The 14,368-nt window shown below is 41.4% G+C and overlaps 2 protein-coding genes and 1 pseudogene across 3 annotated transcripts in view; 2 read left to right on the forward strand and 1 right to left on the reverse strand.

Annotated features, from left to right (window-relative positions):
- LOC146475653 (CUB and sushi domain-containing protein 3-like) overlaps positions 1-5,257 on the reverse strand; it is a 101,653-nt gene extending 96,396 nt beyond the window's left edge. Inside the window, exon 1 of the mRNA XM_085116066.1 lies at positions 5,198-5,257. Within this exon, the coding sequence (XP_084972192.1) occupies positions 5,198-5,256 (59 nt within the window). The 5' untranslated portion in view covers position 5,257. The remainder of the gene's footprint in view (positions 1-5,197) is intronic.
- Positions 1-14,368, forward strand: part of LOC146475649 (ras-like protein 1) — a 491,817-nt pseudogene that overhangs the window by 368,033 nt on the left and 109,416 nt on the right. The window lies entirely within an intron of this gene.
- LOC146475652 (uncharacterized) overlaps positions 1-14,368 on the forward strand; it is a 417,346-nt gene that overhangs the window by 280,122 nt on the left and 122,856 nt on the right. The gene's annotated exons all lie outside the window — the stretch shown is intronic.

A 14,368-nucleotide genomic window follows, 5' to 3' on the forward strand; every position in this document is an offset into this window, starting at 1 on the left:
GTGTAAAGTCAAAGGGGGATTGAAATCCCATGGTACTCCTTTGTCGGCTGTGGTTACGCTAATCTTGTCTTCGTCTAACTTTTCTACAACAAGTTCTTCCAGTTCTCGGTTTTCTCCCACGAAATTAGTCTCATTATCTGAATTCATTCCTTTCGGCAATCCTCTACGATTCGCTGTCCTCTAAAATGCGTTAGGGAAGTAATCGTTGTCCAGTGCAATTGCCATTTCCAAATGTGCAGCTCTAGTAATTATACATGTAAAAAGACAAAGTCATATCGTAGTTATTCGTTATCCTCTGCCCTGGACTGTTATGAAAGGCCCTTCATAATCTACAGGCGTACAAGCAAACGCAAGAGGTGGAGTCTTAAGCCTAATTCTTGGCAGAGGTGCCGTGATTTGTTGCGACGGTTTAGTGGCTATTCCCTTACGGTATTCATGGCTTCTCAAACTCGGATTTTTTTCTCTCATCTGCATTAGCCAAAAACGAGGGAATTCCCCTTTCTATGATAATGTCTCATGATGAGCTTGGTTACCTAGCTCTTTCTCAGTAAGATTGTAAGCTATAAAACGTCATGTGGTAGACACTCAGCAATCTTAAGACGACCACCAGATCTCATCAATTCTTGGTTTCAGAGCGAGTAACTTGCTGCCACCTGAAAGTGTTTTATCACTTGTCAATGATGATTACTCTTTTCCAAATGATTCCGCGCGGGCAAAGTTCATTACTTAAATTTCGGTGCCCTCGATCTCCTTGGCAGTCCGCTTACTTGCAATACGTCTTTCTCGAGGTAACTGACAATTGCTTAGGAAGCGATAAACCCAGGCTAGTGTTCTGATGAGTCTAATACCGATAGAAAAGTATCTCGTTTCAAGCCGCTATGTAGCATTGTTTTGGATAGCCAAAATCGTTGTCTCTCTAATGCTGCATTCAGCTTGTAAGCGTGCTTCTTTCCTTTTTCTTTTTCGTTGCTGTTTTATGATTCGATCTACTTCCCTTTCAGATTTTTTCCTCTTCAAATACAAAAATTCTTCTCATCATGTGTCCTTGCTAGCTAACTCCTCTCAAGATAAGCATCTTGTGAGACGATCAGCTGAATTCTCGTCAGTAAAAAAATGCCTCCACTGTTCGAGGACTTGTGTGAAACTGTATTTCTCCAATTCTGTTTGTAACAAATGGCTTAAATGTCCTGCTTCGGAGATGTATCTACCATAGCACGTTCATGATATCCGACCAAAACGTGAATTCGCGAGTTGCAATATTTAATGCTTCCGAAATCAATACATTTAGGCCTAATCCTAGAATTGCGCCCATCAGCTCTATAAGAGAGATACTTTTGGCTGTAAGGGGATCAACTCTTTACTTAAAAGCCACTAGGTGGACCGAAACAGTTACATCACTGTGCTCATATATTTAATACACTACAGTTCCACACGCATTCGATGAAGTATCTATGAATGCGTGCAGGCTCACAGACTTCACATCCCTGTCTACCGGCTGAAGACATCGCGATCTTAATGTTCTCTTAATGCTCTAATTCATTAAACTACCGCCTAGCCTTCTTTTTCTATTCCATCTGAAGCGACTCCTCACACGTCGATGCCCGTGGAACATCAGAAATCCCAAAGGGTCAAAAAATGCAGTTTTTCTTCTCAGGAAACGGCGCTTTATTGGATCTAATATCTTTACAAATCTCCAGGTGGATGCACTCAGAACATGTTTTCCTTCTCTACCCATGGTATTCTGAGCTTCTTCACAGAGGGCAGCTCCCCATTATATAGATCCACTTTTGCTGCTCCATCCTCTGATAGTATCACCTTTAAAGTTTCTCCCTAATTGGACAGCCATTTACGTGCGTGCATACCAGCATTCTTCCACAAAGTTGAAAGTTTTGTGCACTAGTCCATCGCTCTCTTATATTCTGGGACTCAATCCATGCTATCGTCCATATATGCTCACTCTAGTATTGTCACCGCAGCCAGTGAAAATTTTTATTGATACTTCGTCGCATGTTCTTGTACGACGAACTGCGACTGAAACGGCGACCAACCCATTCCGAATACCACTAAATTCAATTAATATTCATCTGGAACCTTCGTTTGGACGAGCACTCACCATAAAAGTTTATTACACTGGCTATCTTCTGATAGAGACTAATGCAGACATACATCTCTGCTACATGCCACACACTAACGCTATTGCTTGCTTGTGGAACTGCAGCAAAACGCTGAAAAGCTCTGTTGCAACTTAGGTCCCTGCTGTATGGCATCGCTCAAAGAGATCCCCTCGCACTTGGCTGACGTGTTAGAAACAACGCACGTCTCCTTCGTGGCTTTTTCCGGATTTATAACAGGCAAGTGTGGTAGGTAACAGGACCAAATAGTTGTTTCTCTTTTTTTGGAATCTTCCATACGCGACCTTTCTTCTGGTTCATTAGAAATGGTTTCTCTGTACTTCTCAAGCGTCTCAGGGCTGACCGGTCGTCTTTCCAAGGGACTACGACTTCGTACCGCCCGCTCTTATACATGATTGATCGCTTAAGTTTCTCGAGCCCGAATTTCTTATTTGGAGTCTCAATGCTATGACTCAGCACTTCTATCTCGAAGAAATTTTGGAGTTTACAATCTAGTTGCTGCTCTTATCGTCCGCGCATATAAAATAAGTGTGAGTGAAACCTGTTCGATAGCCTCCCTGATCAGTTCTGTTTTGATCTCAGATACATGTCGATCCGATGACCGTTACCTATGCAACTGTTTTTCCTGCCTTTCCTCTAACATCCCTCACAGATTGATACCGACGAAAATGTCAACGATTGGGCGTGGTCCAAAGTAAAGAAAACCCTTTTAGATGCTCCCACTTCTTAGCGTATTTAGCCCAGTTAATTACCCCAATGTTCCCTGTAAGGCGTTTTGCAGTGAAAGCTGCTATCTTTACATCTTTCCATCTAAGCTTTCAAAATTTAATTTGAAGATTTTTTTCTCGAAGCTGTCGGTCTGACCATTTAGAACGTTAACGGTTACTCTACGGTTCTCCCCTTGAAGTCCTAATTCAGCTGTTACATCACTGTCGATGTATGTCTTACTACTAACGTCGTCCAGTTGTGCCATTTTTGATTACTACTGTTATTTTTATCAGTACAACATATTCACCTTTAGTTTCTTTCATGTGCATTGCTGTTGTGTGCGATCTCTCCGGTAGGACCTGTGTGGACTCCCGTCCGTGGTATCTCTAGCAGGAGCCGCTTTAGTTTCATCCCGATGGACATTTTGGGGCTGACGATTGTAGCTGTCAGTCCTATTGTCGTTCCCTGCAATCTCCGGCCTCTCGTTTCCTTTGCAATGAAGCACGTTTGTTGTGCGTCCGTTCAAACCAAAAAATCGGGACTTTGGGAACGGTACACTTTGGTAGGTCTTTCCTAGGCATCTATAGCAACAACATTGTTGCACTGCTTTCCGCCACCTCTTTTCAACGGTTATGCCTTAAAACTCGTCCCACCAAATGGGTGGTTATTTCCACAGACTTTGCATGTACGGCGTGTCTTACTAAGCCACTAGTTTGGAGTACCTGCGAGTGATCTGGCCTGGCAAGGAAAACGTCTGATTTCTCTTCAGGGTACTAGAATTGCTCTATATCCCTCGAAGCCTCTCAGCTGGTACTGTCTGGAATTATTCTTCTTGTAAGACCCATTGTCGTAATCTTTCTTCGCATTGTTGTTTATTGGGTTCAAAAATCCATCGATGGTACTGTGCTAGCGTTGACTCTCTCATATTCCTATGTAGCTTATCACAGAGCGATCCATTGCCCAACTCCTTGCGTCGACCAGCCTCTGTAAGGTTGATAACTGCGATGTCTTGGATTTCAGCGAACTTCTCTATATCTTTGGCGTTACCAAACGGAGTAGCTTAAAATTCCCGAGTTCCCTCAAATACAATGCGATCAGTCCTCTTCTTCCTCTATACTTTCTAATCGGCTCTTAGCAGCTTCATTAGCAGTGGTTGAGCGATCCAAATTCTTAATAACCCTTAACGCTTCGCCCGATAAGTACTGTCCGAGCTATAGTAGCTTGTGTTCGGGAGCCGCAGTTGATTTGTCGACACGGGCTTGAAAAAAAAAAAAACTGGGCGCTGATGCTTTGCTTAGTGGGCCCTCTGGCTGTGGTCGGTACCTGATGGCCCAGTATTCTTGTCGTCTTATTCTGCTTCTAGGCCTAACTCCCCACCGATCTCTGTCTCTAGAGCTAACTGGTTTTCTTCGCATTTTCCTTGGCGATCTGTTATGCCTGTTTATCTTTCCGGGACCGAGTCCCCAGCTCTCTAATGTTTTGGGCAAATTCTTCTTCGACCCTCTCCTTCTCAAGCCTCAATGACTAGCTCTTCACCAAAACCCTTAGCTGCTAATCTCAGGGCGCGCTCTCGAGCCTTTCGCTCTTCGACGTGTAAGCGTTCAAATCTCTGGGAAGCACAATATACGACACTAGATGATTCGGAGATATTCGCCAAAATATGAGGATATTTTGTAGAACAAAAATTGGGGGGGGGGGGGTGGGTGCACTTTAATTAGGTGAGCGCGGCATATTGTTAGTATCAATTGAGGCTGGAATATATAGTTTATGACAATCGGGAATTTTGAAGTGAGGATAAATTACACAATTCATGTGTTTTTAGTCACACCAGTCATTCGGAAGCCTCGTTTAATTTTAATTCTTGCGCAGAAAATCTTAATTTAACACTATCTAGACCGGGTGTTTCTTTTGTTTTCTGGTTCTTGAAAGGTCGAGGGGTGGGAGGAGACAGGAAGAGAAATAAAGGCGGCAGTTAGATTACATTTTCAAAAAAATATATTGACAACGTATACTAAGAGAAGACAAAGAAATACAGTCACCTATTAGTCAATGCAGTAGTACAAGACTATAGTGAATTGTGGTCTTTGTGTTGTCGGTGGGTTTGACCAAGCAGGCATTGTAATTTTTCTTCTTAAGAAGTGTGTTATTAACTACATTAATGGAGACCTAGGCAAACCTGCATGTTTTTCACTGAATTGGTCCATTTTTAAACTGACCAGTAATGGTAAGCTCCCTTAACTCTTCAATTCCTCATCGTCGCGCAATTTGTATGCTAAAGTTGTCGACAAGTGTAATGTTAGATTAAAAACCTTATTCCAGTAGTATATACTTCAAAAACACAAGTCATCTGATATTACCTTGTGCTGGACTCGGTGTCGAGGACGCCGCTCTGTTTGTGGTTGGTGGGTTTGTCCATTGTGTCACATGGACTGTTGAGAATGAAATTAAAAACGAAATAAATAGAGACATCTTTTAAACCAGTTTTTCAAGGTGGTGCACTTGCAAACTTATCTACTATGCTTGCCAGAAAACCGCCTGGTATGCAATTGCGGATCACACGGGAAATTTGAATGTGGCAGTTTTTGACAAGTACAAACGAATGTTTATAATCCTTAGTATCAAGAACAATCAGCGGCGATCAGTCAAACATTGGCTAGGTATTTTTTCTACATGTATCTAAAGGTCATAGAGGGTCTCTCAATAATCAACACATTTTTATCATATTTTCAAGTAGTTGCGTTTATTTTCAAAGGAGAACTTCCACTTTCTGAGAATCTGTTGAAGATCTCCAATCATTTGTGAGCTTAGGATCGATTACCAGGCGCTGTTCGCGAAATGAGCCCACGCTCATCTCCTAAGAGACAGTTGGACGCTTGACCTTGGCGTTGTTAACTGCGACCAATGAGAAACGTGTCTGCCTGGATCGACCGGGCAACATAAATTACATAAATTAACTTTGAGAGAGTTGTGGTGAAGTGGATAGTATGCGATCGTGTTATTGAGAAGTTTAAGAATCAAAATCTCAAAGCTGTGCAACGGAAATCGTGAAAGAGTTGGTTAACAAGCAAGATGTATTTGTTATTCAACCGGCTCGATTGGGAAAGTCTCTAATTTTCCAAGCTGCGCCAATGGTTTTGATGACGTGAAGTTTCGAAGTTTCAATCCATAGCTGTCCTTATTTCGCCCTTGATATCGCTGACACAGGATCAAGTCGAATTTTTTAAATCTACAGAAGTAACCGCCGAATAATCCGAGTTGATAAACAAAATTAGCAAATACCACAGTGCTAGCGTACACAATGGAATAGAGAAGCTAATCGAAACGGCTCAGAATAATAAGAAAATTTCTTTATTGTATAGCAAAAAAACGCTTTTAGACATGCTTGTAAAATCAAAATGTAAACGTCTTTATCGAAACAATGGACACAGCGTGAGTCGCGTAGGTCTGTCCGCTCCATTTTTACATTTTGCTCCTGTTCCGAATAATTAATTGTAAAATTTAAACTCTTAACCGGCATCTTTGGTCTCGCGTTTGTCAAATAACAAGTTTCCTTTCTTTGCACAACATTGCGCGGTGAAATATAAGAATCACACGGCACACCACGTTTAAGCACTTTTGCCGAATGGAAACTACTCTTGATTTCATTCTTCACCACTGTCATCTCCTCTGGGCATTTTACAAAGAAGTTTGATGTTTTTGTGGCAGCGATCGATCGTTGCACAAGAATCGTTCGACATTGACGCTATTAAGCTGGATATCCAAAGCATTGGCTACTCTTTTAGCGACATCTTTAACTTTGCCTTTTAAAGTAGTTCTCTTTCGACGATTACTTAATTTGCTCTGTACCACAAAGCAGAAACCGGAGAGGGTAGAACCCGTAGTTTTCATAGGTGTTTCATCACCTGTTGGGCTAGAAGAAACTCAGCAATCGCCCGAAATTATACTTTCAATCTTCAGAGTTTTGGTCCCTTTCTCGCTTCTATTTGTTAATCTAATTTAGCATGGGATTGTTGTCGGATGTTATTTAAGGTGACCAGTTGAGCCGCATAAATTTAATTTGAATTTAAGTCACAAGCGTGGTTGGCCGTGCACGCGTCCCGCCGTCTCTTCTCAGAAAGGAAAGGAAAAAAGAGCAGAAAAAGAAATACAGTCACCTAGTAGTCAAGGTAGTAGTAAGAAAATAGTGAATGGTGGTCTTTGTGTTGTCCGTTGGTTTGTCCAAGGAAGTATTGTAATGTTTCTTATTAAGAAGCGTGTTTCAAACTACATTAATGCAGAACCTGTTTTTCACTGAAATGGTACTTTTTTAAACTGAACTGTAACGGCTGGCTCCCTTAAATCTTCAATTACTCATCGTCACGCATCTTGTATGGGAAAGTCTTCGACAAATGTAAGGTTACAGCTTAAAAACCTAAATCTTGTAATATGCTGTTTCATCATTCGATCTACTGCCCATTCAGATTTTTTTTCTCCAAGTACAGAAGCCCTTCCCATCATGTGTCCGCACTAGCTAACCCCTCTACTGATAAGCCTCTTGTTGGACTGGGGACGAGCAGTGAAAGATGGTGGACATGTTTTTGTTCGCTCCGCCTGCCCGTGAGTAAATCATGCTTGGTTTGTAGGGCAACCAACTATAAAGACATAATGCCAAAAGAAAATGAAGGAAAGGGACAAGAGCCACAGTCTGGTCCAGCAAATACGGAAAAAGGTCAAGAGAACCGACCAAGAAGAAAAAGGATAAAACAACAAGGATCGCAAACCGATGATGAACTTATGAATGAAGGACATGATCGAAACGGTTGTACAATCTGCAATGGTAAACTTGATGCTATTCAAGAGAAGCTCGATCAGGTATTGCTGTTGCATCCTGAAGTTGAACATCTGCGAGCTAAAATGAAACAGTTGGAGGAAGACAAAGAATCGTTACCGCAAAGCCTCGAGTTCACCCAAGCAGAAGTGAAGGAATTAAAATCGCAAATTAAATCAACAACCGAGGATCTGGGTGTCGCTAATAACAAGCCTGATAAATTAGACCAGCTAGAGCGCCGAATTATCAAACAAGAATGCTACAACCGTCGCAGCAATGTTAATTTTCCTGGGATCAAGGACTCTGAAGATGAATCACCAAGGGACACAGAGAGAAAGCTCAGGCTATTCTCGAAGAAAGAAATGCAAATTTCCAACGAGGATCTTGAAGAGATGCAATTTGAAAGGGTACATAGAATTCCGACACATCCCATCGCTGGAAAGAGCACTAAAAAGGCGAGGCCCATAATTGCGAAAGTATCCTTTTTTCAAGGACAAGGAACTCATAAAATCCCACATCAAAAAAATTGCAGAAAGGAAGAAGATATGGTGTAGCTGATGACTTTCCCAACGAAGTTGAAGAGATTAGAAAGACTTTATATCCGCTTCTCAAAAAAAAGCCAAACAAGACAAGAAGAAAGCCTTTTTCAACATCGAAAAGCTAGTTATTGATAACGTCGTTTATCACGGACCAGAATCTAAGAAATTTCCACTTTACGGACGTATTATGGCAAATGGTTGAACTCTAATATCTAAATAGTTTTGCTTACTGCCTTTATGAAAAGCGTTCGGATCTTTACACTTGCCTCAGACAGAGAATGCCGACTACTGGAATACAGGTAATGTTAAGCGTTAAATGTAGTAAATTTGTTTGTCTTTATGGTTTGTGTGTCCCCTTAGTGCTCCGCTTTCACGCTAACGAAATCAACTGCAACAAGCAAACCAAAGTGCTGCATCATTGGCTCATTTGTTTATTTATTTCTGTAATAAATACCTTGTGGCAAAAATGTATAGCTTGCTCAAATGGAGCTTAAGTTTTTATCTTTGAATGTTAGAGGGTTGAACAAGATTACCAAACGACGCCAACTTTTTAGGTGGTTACTTCAACAAACTTCTGATGTAATATTTCTTCAAGAAACATATTCGTCTGTACAGACTATCAAATTGTGGGAAGCTGAATGGGGAGGTAAAATGCTACTCAGAGCCGTGGTGTGATGATTCTGTTCAAACCTAAAGTCAATGTGTCGATTGGTAATGTAATTCGGGACAAAAACGGCAGATACATTGTAAATGAAGCAGCAATAGATGATGAAAAGCGTATTTTAGTAAATATTTATGCACCAAATGATCAAACGCAACAAATCAAATTCCTTAGAGATCTGTCTAATTCCGTTTTCAATAGTTATGCAAATGACAGTTTTGTGATAGGTGGTGACTTTAACTGTCCGTTGAATGACTGGGATAAACGAGGAGGTCGACCAGTTGAACATAAGAAAAAAGTTATCCAGGGAATGAACAACTTAATCGCAACCTATGATCTTGTTGATACATGGCAAGTTAAAAATCCCAGTGCGCAGGGCTACACTTGGAACAATCCGGAACAATAGTTTTATAAAAATCAATAACGTGTCCGTGTACTATGAAAGTTGGCACCAAGCTGGTGTCACTAAACTCTCGAGCCTTGTAGGTGAAAACAAAACCCGGCTTCTATCTTTTCATGAGTTCTTACAGAGATTTAAGATCAAATGCAACTTTCTGCAGTACTTTGGCCTCACTTCTACAATACTGGGAAAGTGGAAGAATTATTTAAAAGAAGAAAATCAAACTAAAACTAATATGATTAATTTACTTGCCATTGATAAGATGACTTGCAAAACGATACACAGGGTACTGGTCGAAAAACGAGATTTTAATCCGCCGACGGCAGAGAAGAAGCTAATGGCAATGGGATTCAGTAAGGGTGAATGTCAGAAAATTTATTCTTTACCATTTGTCGCCACAAGAGAAATAAAACTTTCAATGTTTCAGGATAAAATAATTCACAACGTACTTTACACAAAAAAATATTCTTCACAAAATGAATAAAGTCGAGGATCCTTTCTGTCCTTTTTGCGCAAATGTGGAGCAAACAGTCACCCATTTATTTGTATCCTGTCCTATTGTTGCTTCCTTCTGGTCCGACTTCACTGGTTGGTACCAGTGCATTTCCAAAGAAACTCTAACTCTAGGCAGGAAAGAAATCATGTACGGCATCTTGAATAATTGGTCCTCTTGTTCAGCCCTAAACCATCCTATTCTTATTGGCAAATACCTAATCTATTGTAAAGCAATAAATAGAGTCAGTTTTCTTTTTGCTGATTTTAAAGCGTTATTACGTCAAAAAATTGAAACAGAAAAATACGTAGCATTCAGCTCAAACAAATGGAGCACTTTTTACGAAAAATGGGCCAGATTTTTAAATTGACAACTAATTTCAATGTTATTGTTTGTATAGTTTTTTTGTTTGTTTTTGTTTTGTTATTTTCTCTGTAGCTTAATAGTTTAAATTATTTAAATGAGATTCATTGTAACCTTTGTTACATGTAGTGAACAGTGTAGTGTATATGCCTTGTTTTCTTGCATCATTTATATTGCATGTAATATTTTATACGACAGCTCTGTAATGTGTGTTTGACTGTTCAATAAAGTGATAAAAAAAAGATAAGCCTCTTGTTAGACGATCAGCTGAGTTCTCGTCAATTAAAAAATGCCTTCACTGTTAAGGACTTGTGTGAGACTGTATTTCTTCAATTCTGTTTACAAACAGCTTAAATGTCCTGCTTTGGCGATGTATTTACCATGACATGTACATGCTATCCGACCAAAACGTGATATCGCGATTTGTAATCTTCAATGCTTTCGATATCGATACACTTAGTCTTAGTCCTAAAATTGCGCTCATCTGCTCTAAATGAGGGATTCTTGAGGCTGTAAAGGGTGCAACTTTTAACTTAGAAGCCACTAGGTGAACTGAAACAGTTCCATCACTGTGCTCATATCTTTAATACGCTACAGTTCCATACGCATATTCGATTAAGGTGGCCGAACACAGTTTGCGCGCGCTAAACAGATTCTGTTACTGATGCTATTAAGCGCGCGCTAGGGTTGTGGTACGCGAATACGGCGGTCGATAAAGTGATCTCTCAATTTCACATGAAATGGATAATAAAGTTAAGTTTTGATCCTAAATAACGAAGTTTCTCGTTTCTGAACTCTTTTTCTTTTCTTTCCGAGCAAAAAAGTCATTCACCAAGACCTTTTGCATGCTTTTCATCTTTGCCATGAAACCCAATTAAAGCCACGCATATGCATTCGACCAAAAAATTACGACTGCTTGTTTTCGCGGAAATGAACTGTTTTCTAAGGAACCGCTCATTAGAATTTCGTGACATTTGGCATGAAAACAGTTGCCTAAAAGCGTAACTCGCCTACAAAGAGAAACTTAAATCTAACAGAGGGTATCTTCACAAAACATTAAAATGCAAAATCAATATTTATAGGAGATCTCTCTGTTAAAATTACATGAAAATAGTGCAACTGTGTCAGTATTTTGTGAGTTTTTCTGGATACAAAAATTGGAAAAAATCTAATGAGTACATTTTCCAAAAATAAAGGAAACTTACTATTTATGGACGTTTAATAGTTCGCTGCGTTGCCATGGAAACGGTACTTAGCTCAACAAGACCTACGAAAATACATTCCCTCTTAGCTAGTCTTACACCATACCAATTTTGGGCGTCGAAAAATACATAGTTTCCAAATAACGTCTTCTAACACCTGTACACTAAAAAACTGTATTCGGCCACCTTAAGCCGCGGCCACACGAGCGAATTTTTGCTCGCGCAGGTGATGCGATTTTTTCAAATTTTGTCGCGTCGCCAGCGCGAGATGAAAATCGCACGTGTAGCCACCCTCGAACTTGCGACGCGACAGGTGAAAAATCGCAAGAAAAAAGTCGCCAGTATTGAAATTTTCGCGACAAAATCGTAGAGATAGCATCCGTGTAGCCACCCTGCAACTTAGCCTCGTCATCCGCGATAGCTCGGAAAACGCCGGCCTATCAACGAGTAAAATTTCCGTCCGAAGTTGATGGTAAAATCCTTGTTCCTTTCTCTTCACGAGCCATGGACGGACGCGCGTTGACCTTTTCTTAATTTTCTTCTTCCTTCGTTTGCTTTTTATCGTCAAGAAGAAGAATGCAAATAAACGATAAAACAATATCCTCGTCCGAAAGGGCCGTCCGCCATGTCTGTTTACAGCGCCAGGTCTCTTGAAATGTGCGATTCACGCGGCTTTCAATTTGCCGCCAAACTCGCTAGTATTTGTCACTCGTGTAGCCACCCTCTCGCGCTGGCGACGCGACAAAATTTGAAAAAATCGCATCACCTGCGCGAGCAAAAAATCGCTCGTGTAGCCGCGGCTTTAGGCATCTACGAATGCGTGCAGGCTCCCGAGCTTCACATCCCCGTCTACCGGCTGAAGACATCGCGATCTTTATGTTCTCTGAATGCTCTAATTCATTGAACCACTGCCAAACCTTCTTTTCCTATTTCATATGTAGCGACTCCTCATTAGTCGATGCCTGTAGACCAGCGTCAGAAATCCCAAAGGGTTGCAAAATGTGTTTTTTCTTCTCAGCAAACTGCACTTTATTAGGTCTAACATCTGTACACATCTCCAGGTGGATGCACTCTGAACATGTTTTCCTTCTCCACCCGTAGTATACTGAGCGTCTTCACAGAGGGCAGCTCTTCATCATCTAGATCCACCTTTCATGCTCTATCCTCCGCTGGTATCTCCTTCAACAATACTTCTGAATTGGACAGCCATTTGCGTGCGTGTATGCCAGCCATCTCCTACAGCGTCGGAAGTTTTCTGTACTAGTCTAACGCTGTCTTATCTTATGGAACTGCATCCATGCTATTGTCCATATATGCTCACTCTAGTAGTTTCACCGCAGCCAATGGAACATTTTATTTATACTTCGTCGAACGAATACGAACTGCGACTGAAACGGCGACCAATTCATTCCGAATACCACTAAAATCAATTCATATTCATCTGGTACCTTGGTTTGGTCGAGCGCTCACCATAAAAGTCCATTATTTTTGGCTATGTTCTGATACAAGACTTCCGTGGAGATACATCTCTGCTATATGTCACACACTAACGCTATTGCTTGCATGCTTGTGGAACCGCAGCAAAACGCTGAAAAGCTCCCGTTGCAACTTAGGTCCCTGGTGTATGACATGGCTCAAAGAGATCCTCTCGCACTTGGCTGACGCGTCAGAAACAGCGCACGTCTCCGTCGTTGCTTTTTCCGGCCTTATAACAGGAAAGTGTGGTATGTAGCAGGACCCAATTGCTTTTTTTCTCTGTTTTTGGGATCTTCATTACCCGACCTTTCTTCTGGCTCCTTAGGAACGCATTTATCTGTACCGCTCAAGCGTCTCCGGGCTGTCTCATAGTTGTACGGTAACACTGACCGGTCGTCTTTCCATGGGATTACGACTTCGTAACGACCACTCTCATATTCGATTGATCGCGAGCGCGAATTTCTTGTTGGAGTCTCAATGCTATGACTCAGTAGTTCTATCACCAAGAAACTTTGGAATTAACCATCTATTTGCTGCTCTTATCGTCCACGCGTATAAAATAAGTGTGACGGAAACGTGTTCGATAGCCTCCCTGATCAGTACTATTTGCATCGCCGATACATGTCCATCCGAGGGCCGTTAACCATGGAACTGTTTTTCCTGGCTTCCCTCTGACATCCCTCACTGATTGATACCGATGAAAATGCCGACGATTGGGCGTGGTCCAAGGTAAAGTGATACCTTTTAGATGCTCCCACTTCTTCGCGTATTTAGCCCAGTTGATTACTCCAATGTTCCCTGTAACGCGTTCTGCGATGAAAGCTGCTATCTGTACATTTATCTTTCCATCTACACTTTGAAGTTTTAGTACGAATCTTTTTGTCTCGAAGCTGTCGGTGTTACCATTTTCAACGTTAACGGTTACTCTACGCTCCTTCCCTTGAGGTCCTAACTCAGCTGCTACATCACCGTTGCTGTATGTCGTAATACTAGCGTTGTCTTGTGCCATTTTTGAATACTAGTGTTCCTCAGTGCAACATATTCGCTTCTATTTTTTTTTTTCATGTGCATTGCTGTTATGTGCGATCTCTCCGGCAAGACCCGTGTGGACTCCCCTCGGTGGTATCTCTAACTGGAGCTTCTTTTGTTTCATCTTGATGGACTTGTTAGGGCTGACGATTGCAGCTGTCACTCCTATTGCCGTTTCTTGCAATCTCCGGCCTCCCCTTTGCTTTACAATGTAGTGCGCATGTCGGCGTCCGTTCAAACCAAAAAATCGGGACTGTGGGAACTATATTCCCTGGTGGGTCTCTCCTAGGCATCTGTAGCAAAAACGTCGTTGCGCCGCTTTCAGCCACCTCTTTTCAACGGTTATAACTTAAAACTCGTCGCACTAAATGGGGTGCCGGGTTATTTCCAGAGACCCTCCATGTGCGGCGGCTCTTACTAGGCCAGATTTCTCTTCGGGGTACTGGAATTGCCCCATATCTTTCAAAGCGTCTCAGCTAGTACTATCTGGAATTCCGATTCTTGTATAACCCATTGTCGTAATATTTCAACAAGCTGCTGTTTCTCGTGTTCAAAAAA

Source organism: Pavona decussata, unplaced genomic scaffold (genome assembly GCF_977016875.1).
Source record: "Pavona decussata unplaced genomic scaffold, jaPavDecu1.1 SCAFFOLD_84, whole genome shotgun sequence".
NCBI lineage: Eukaryota > Metazoa > Cnidaria > Anthozoa > Scleractinia > Agariciidae > Pavona > Pavona decussata.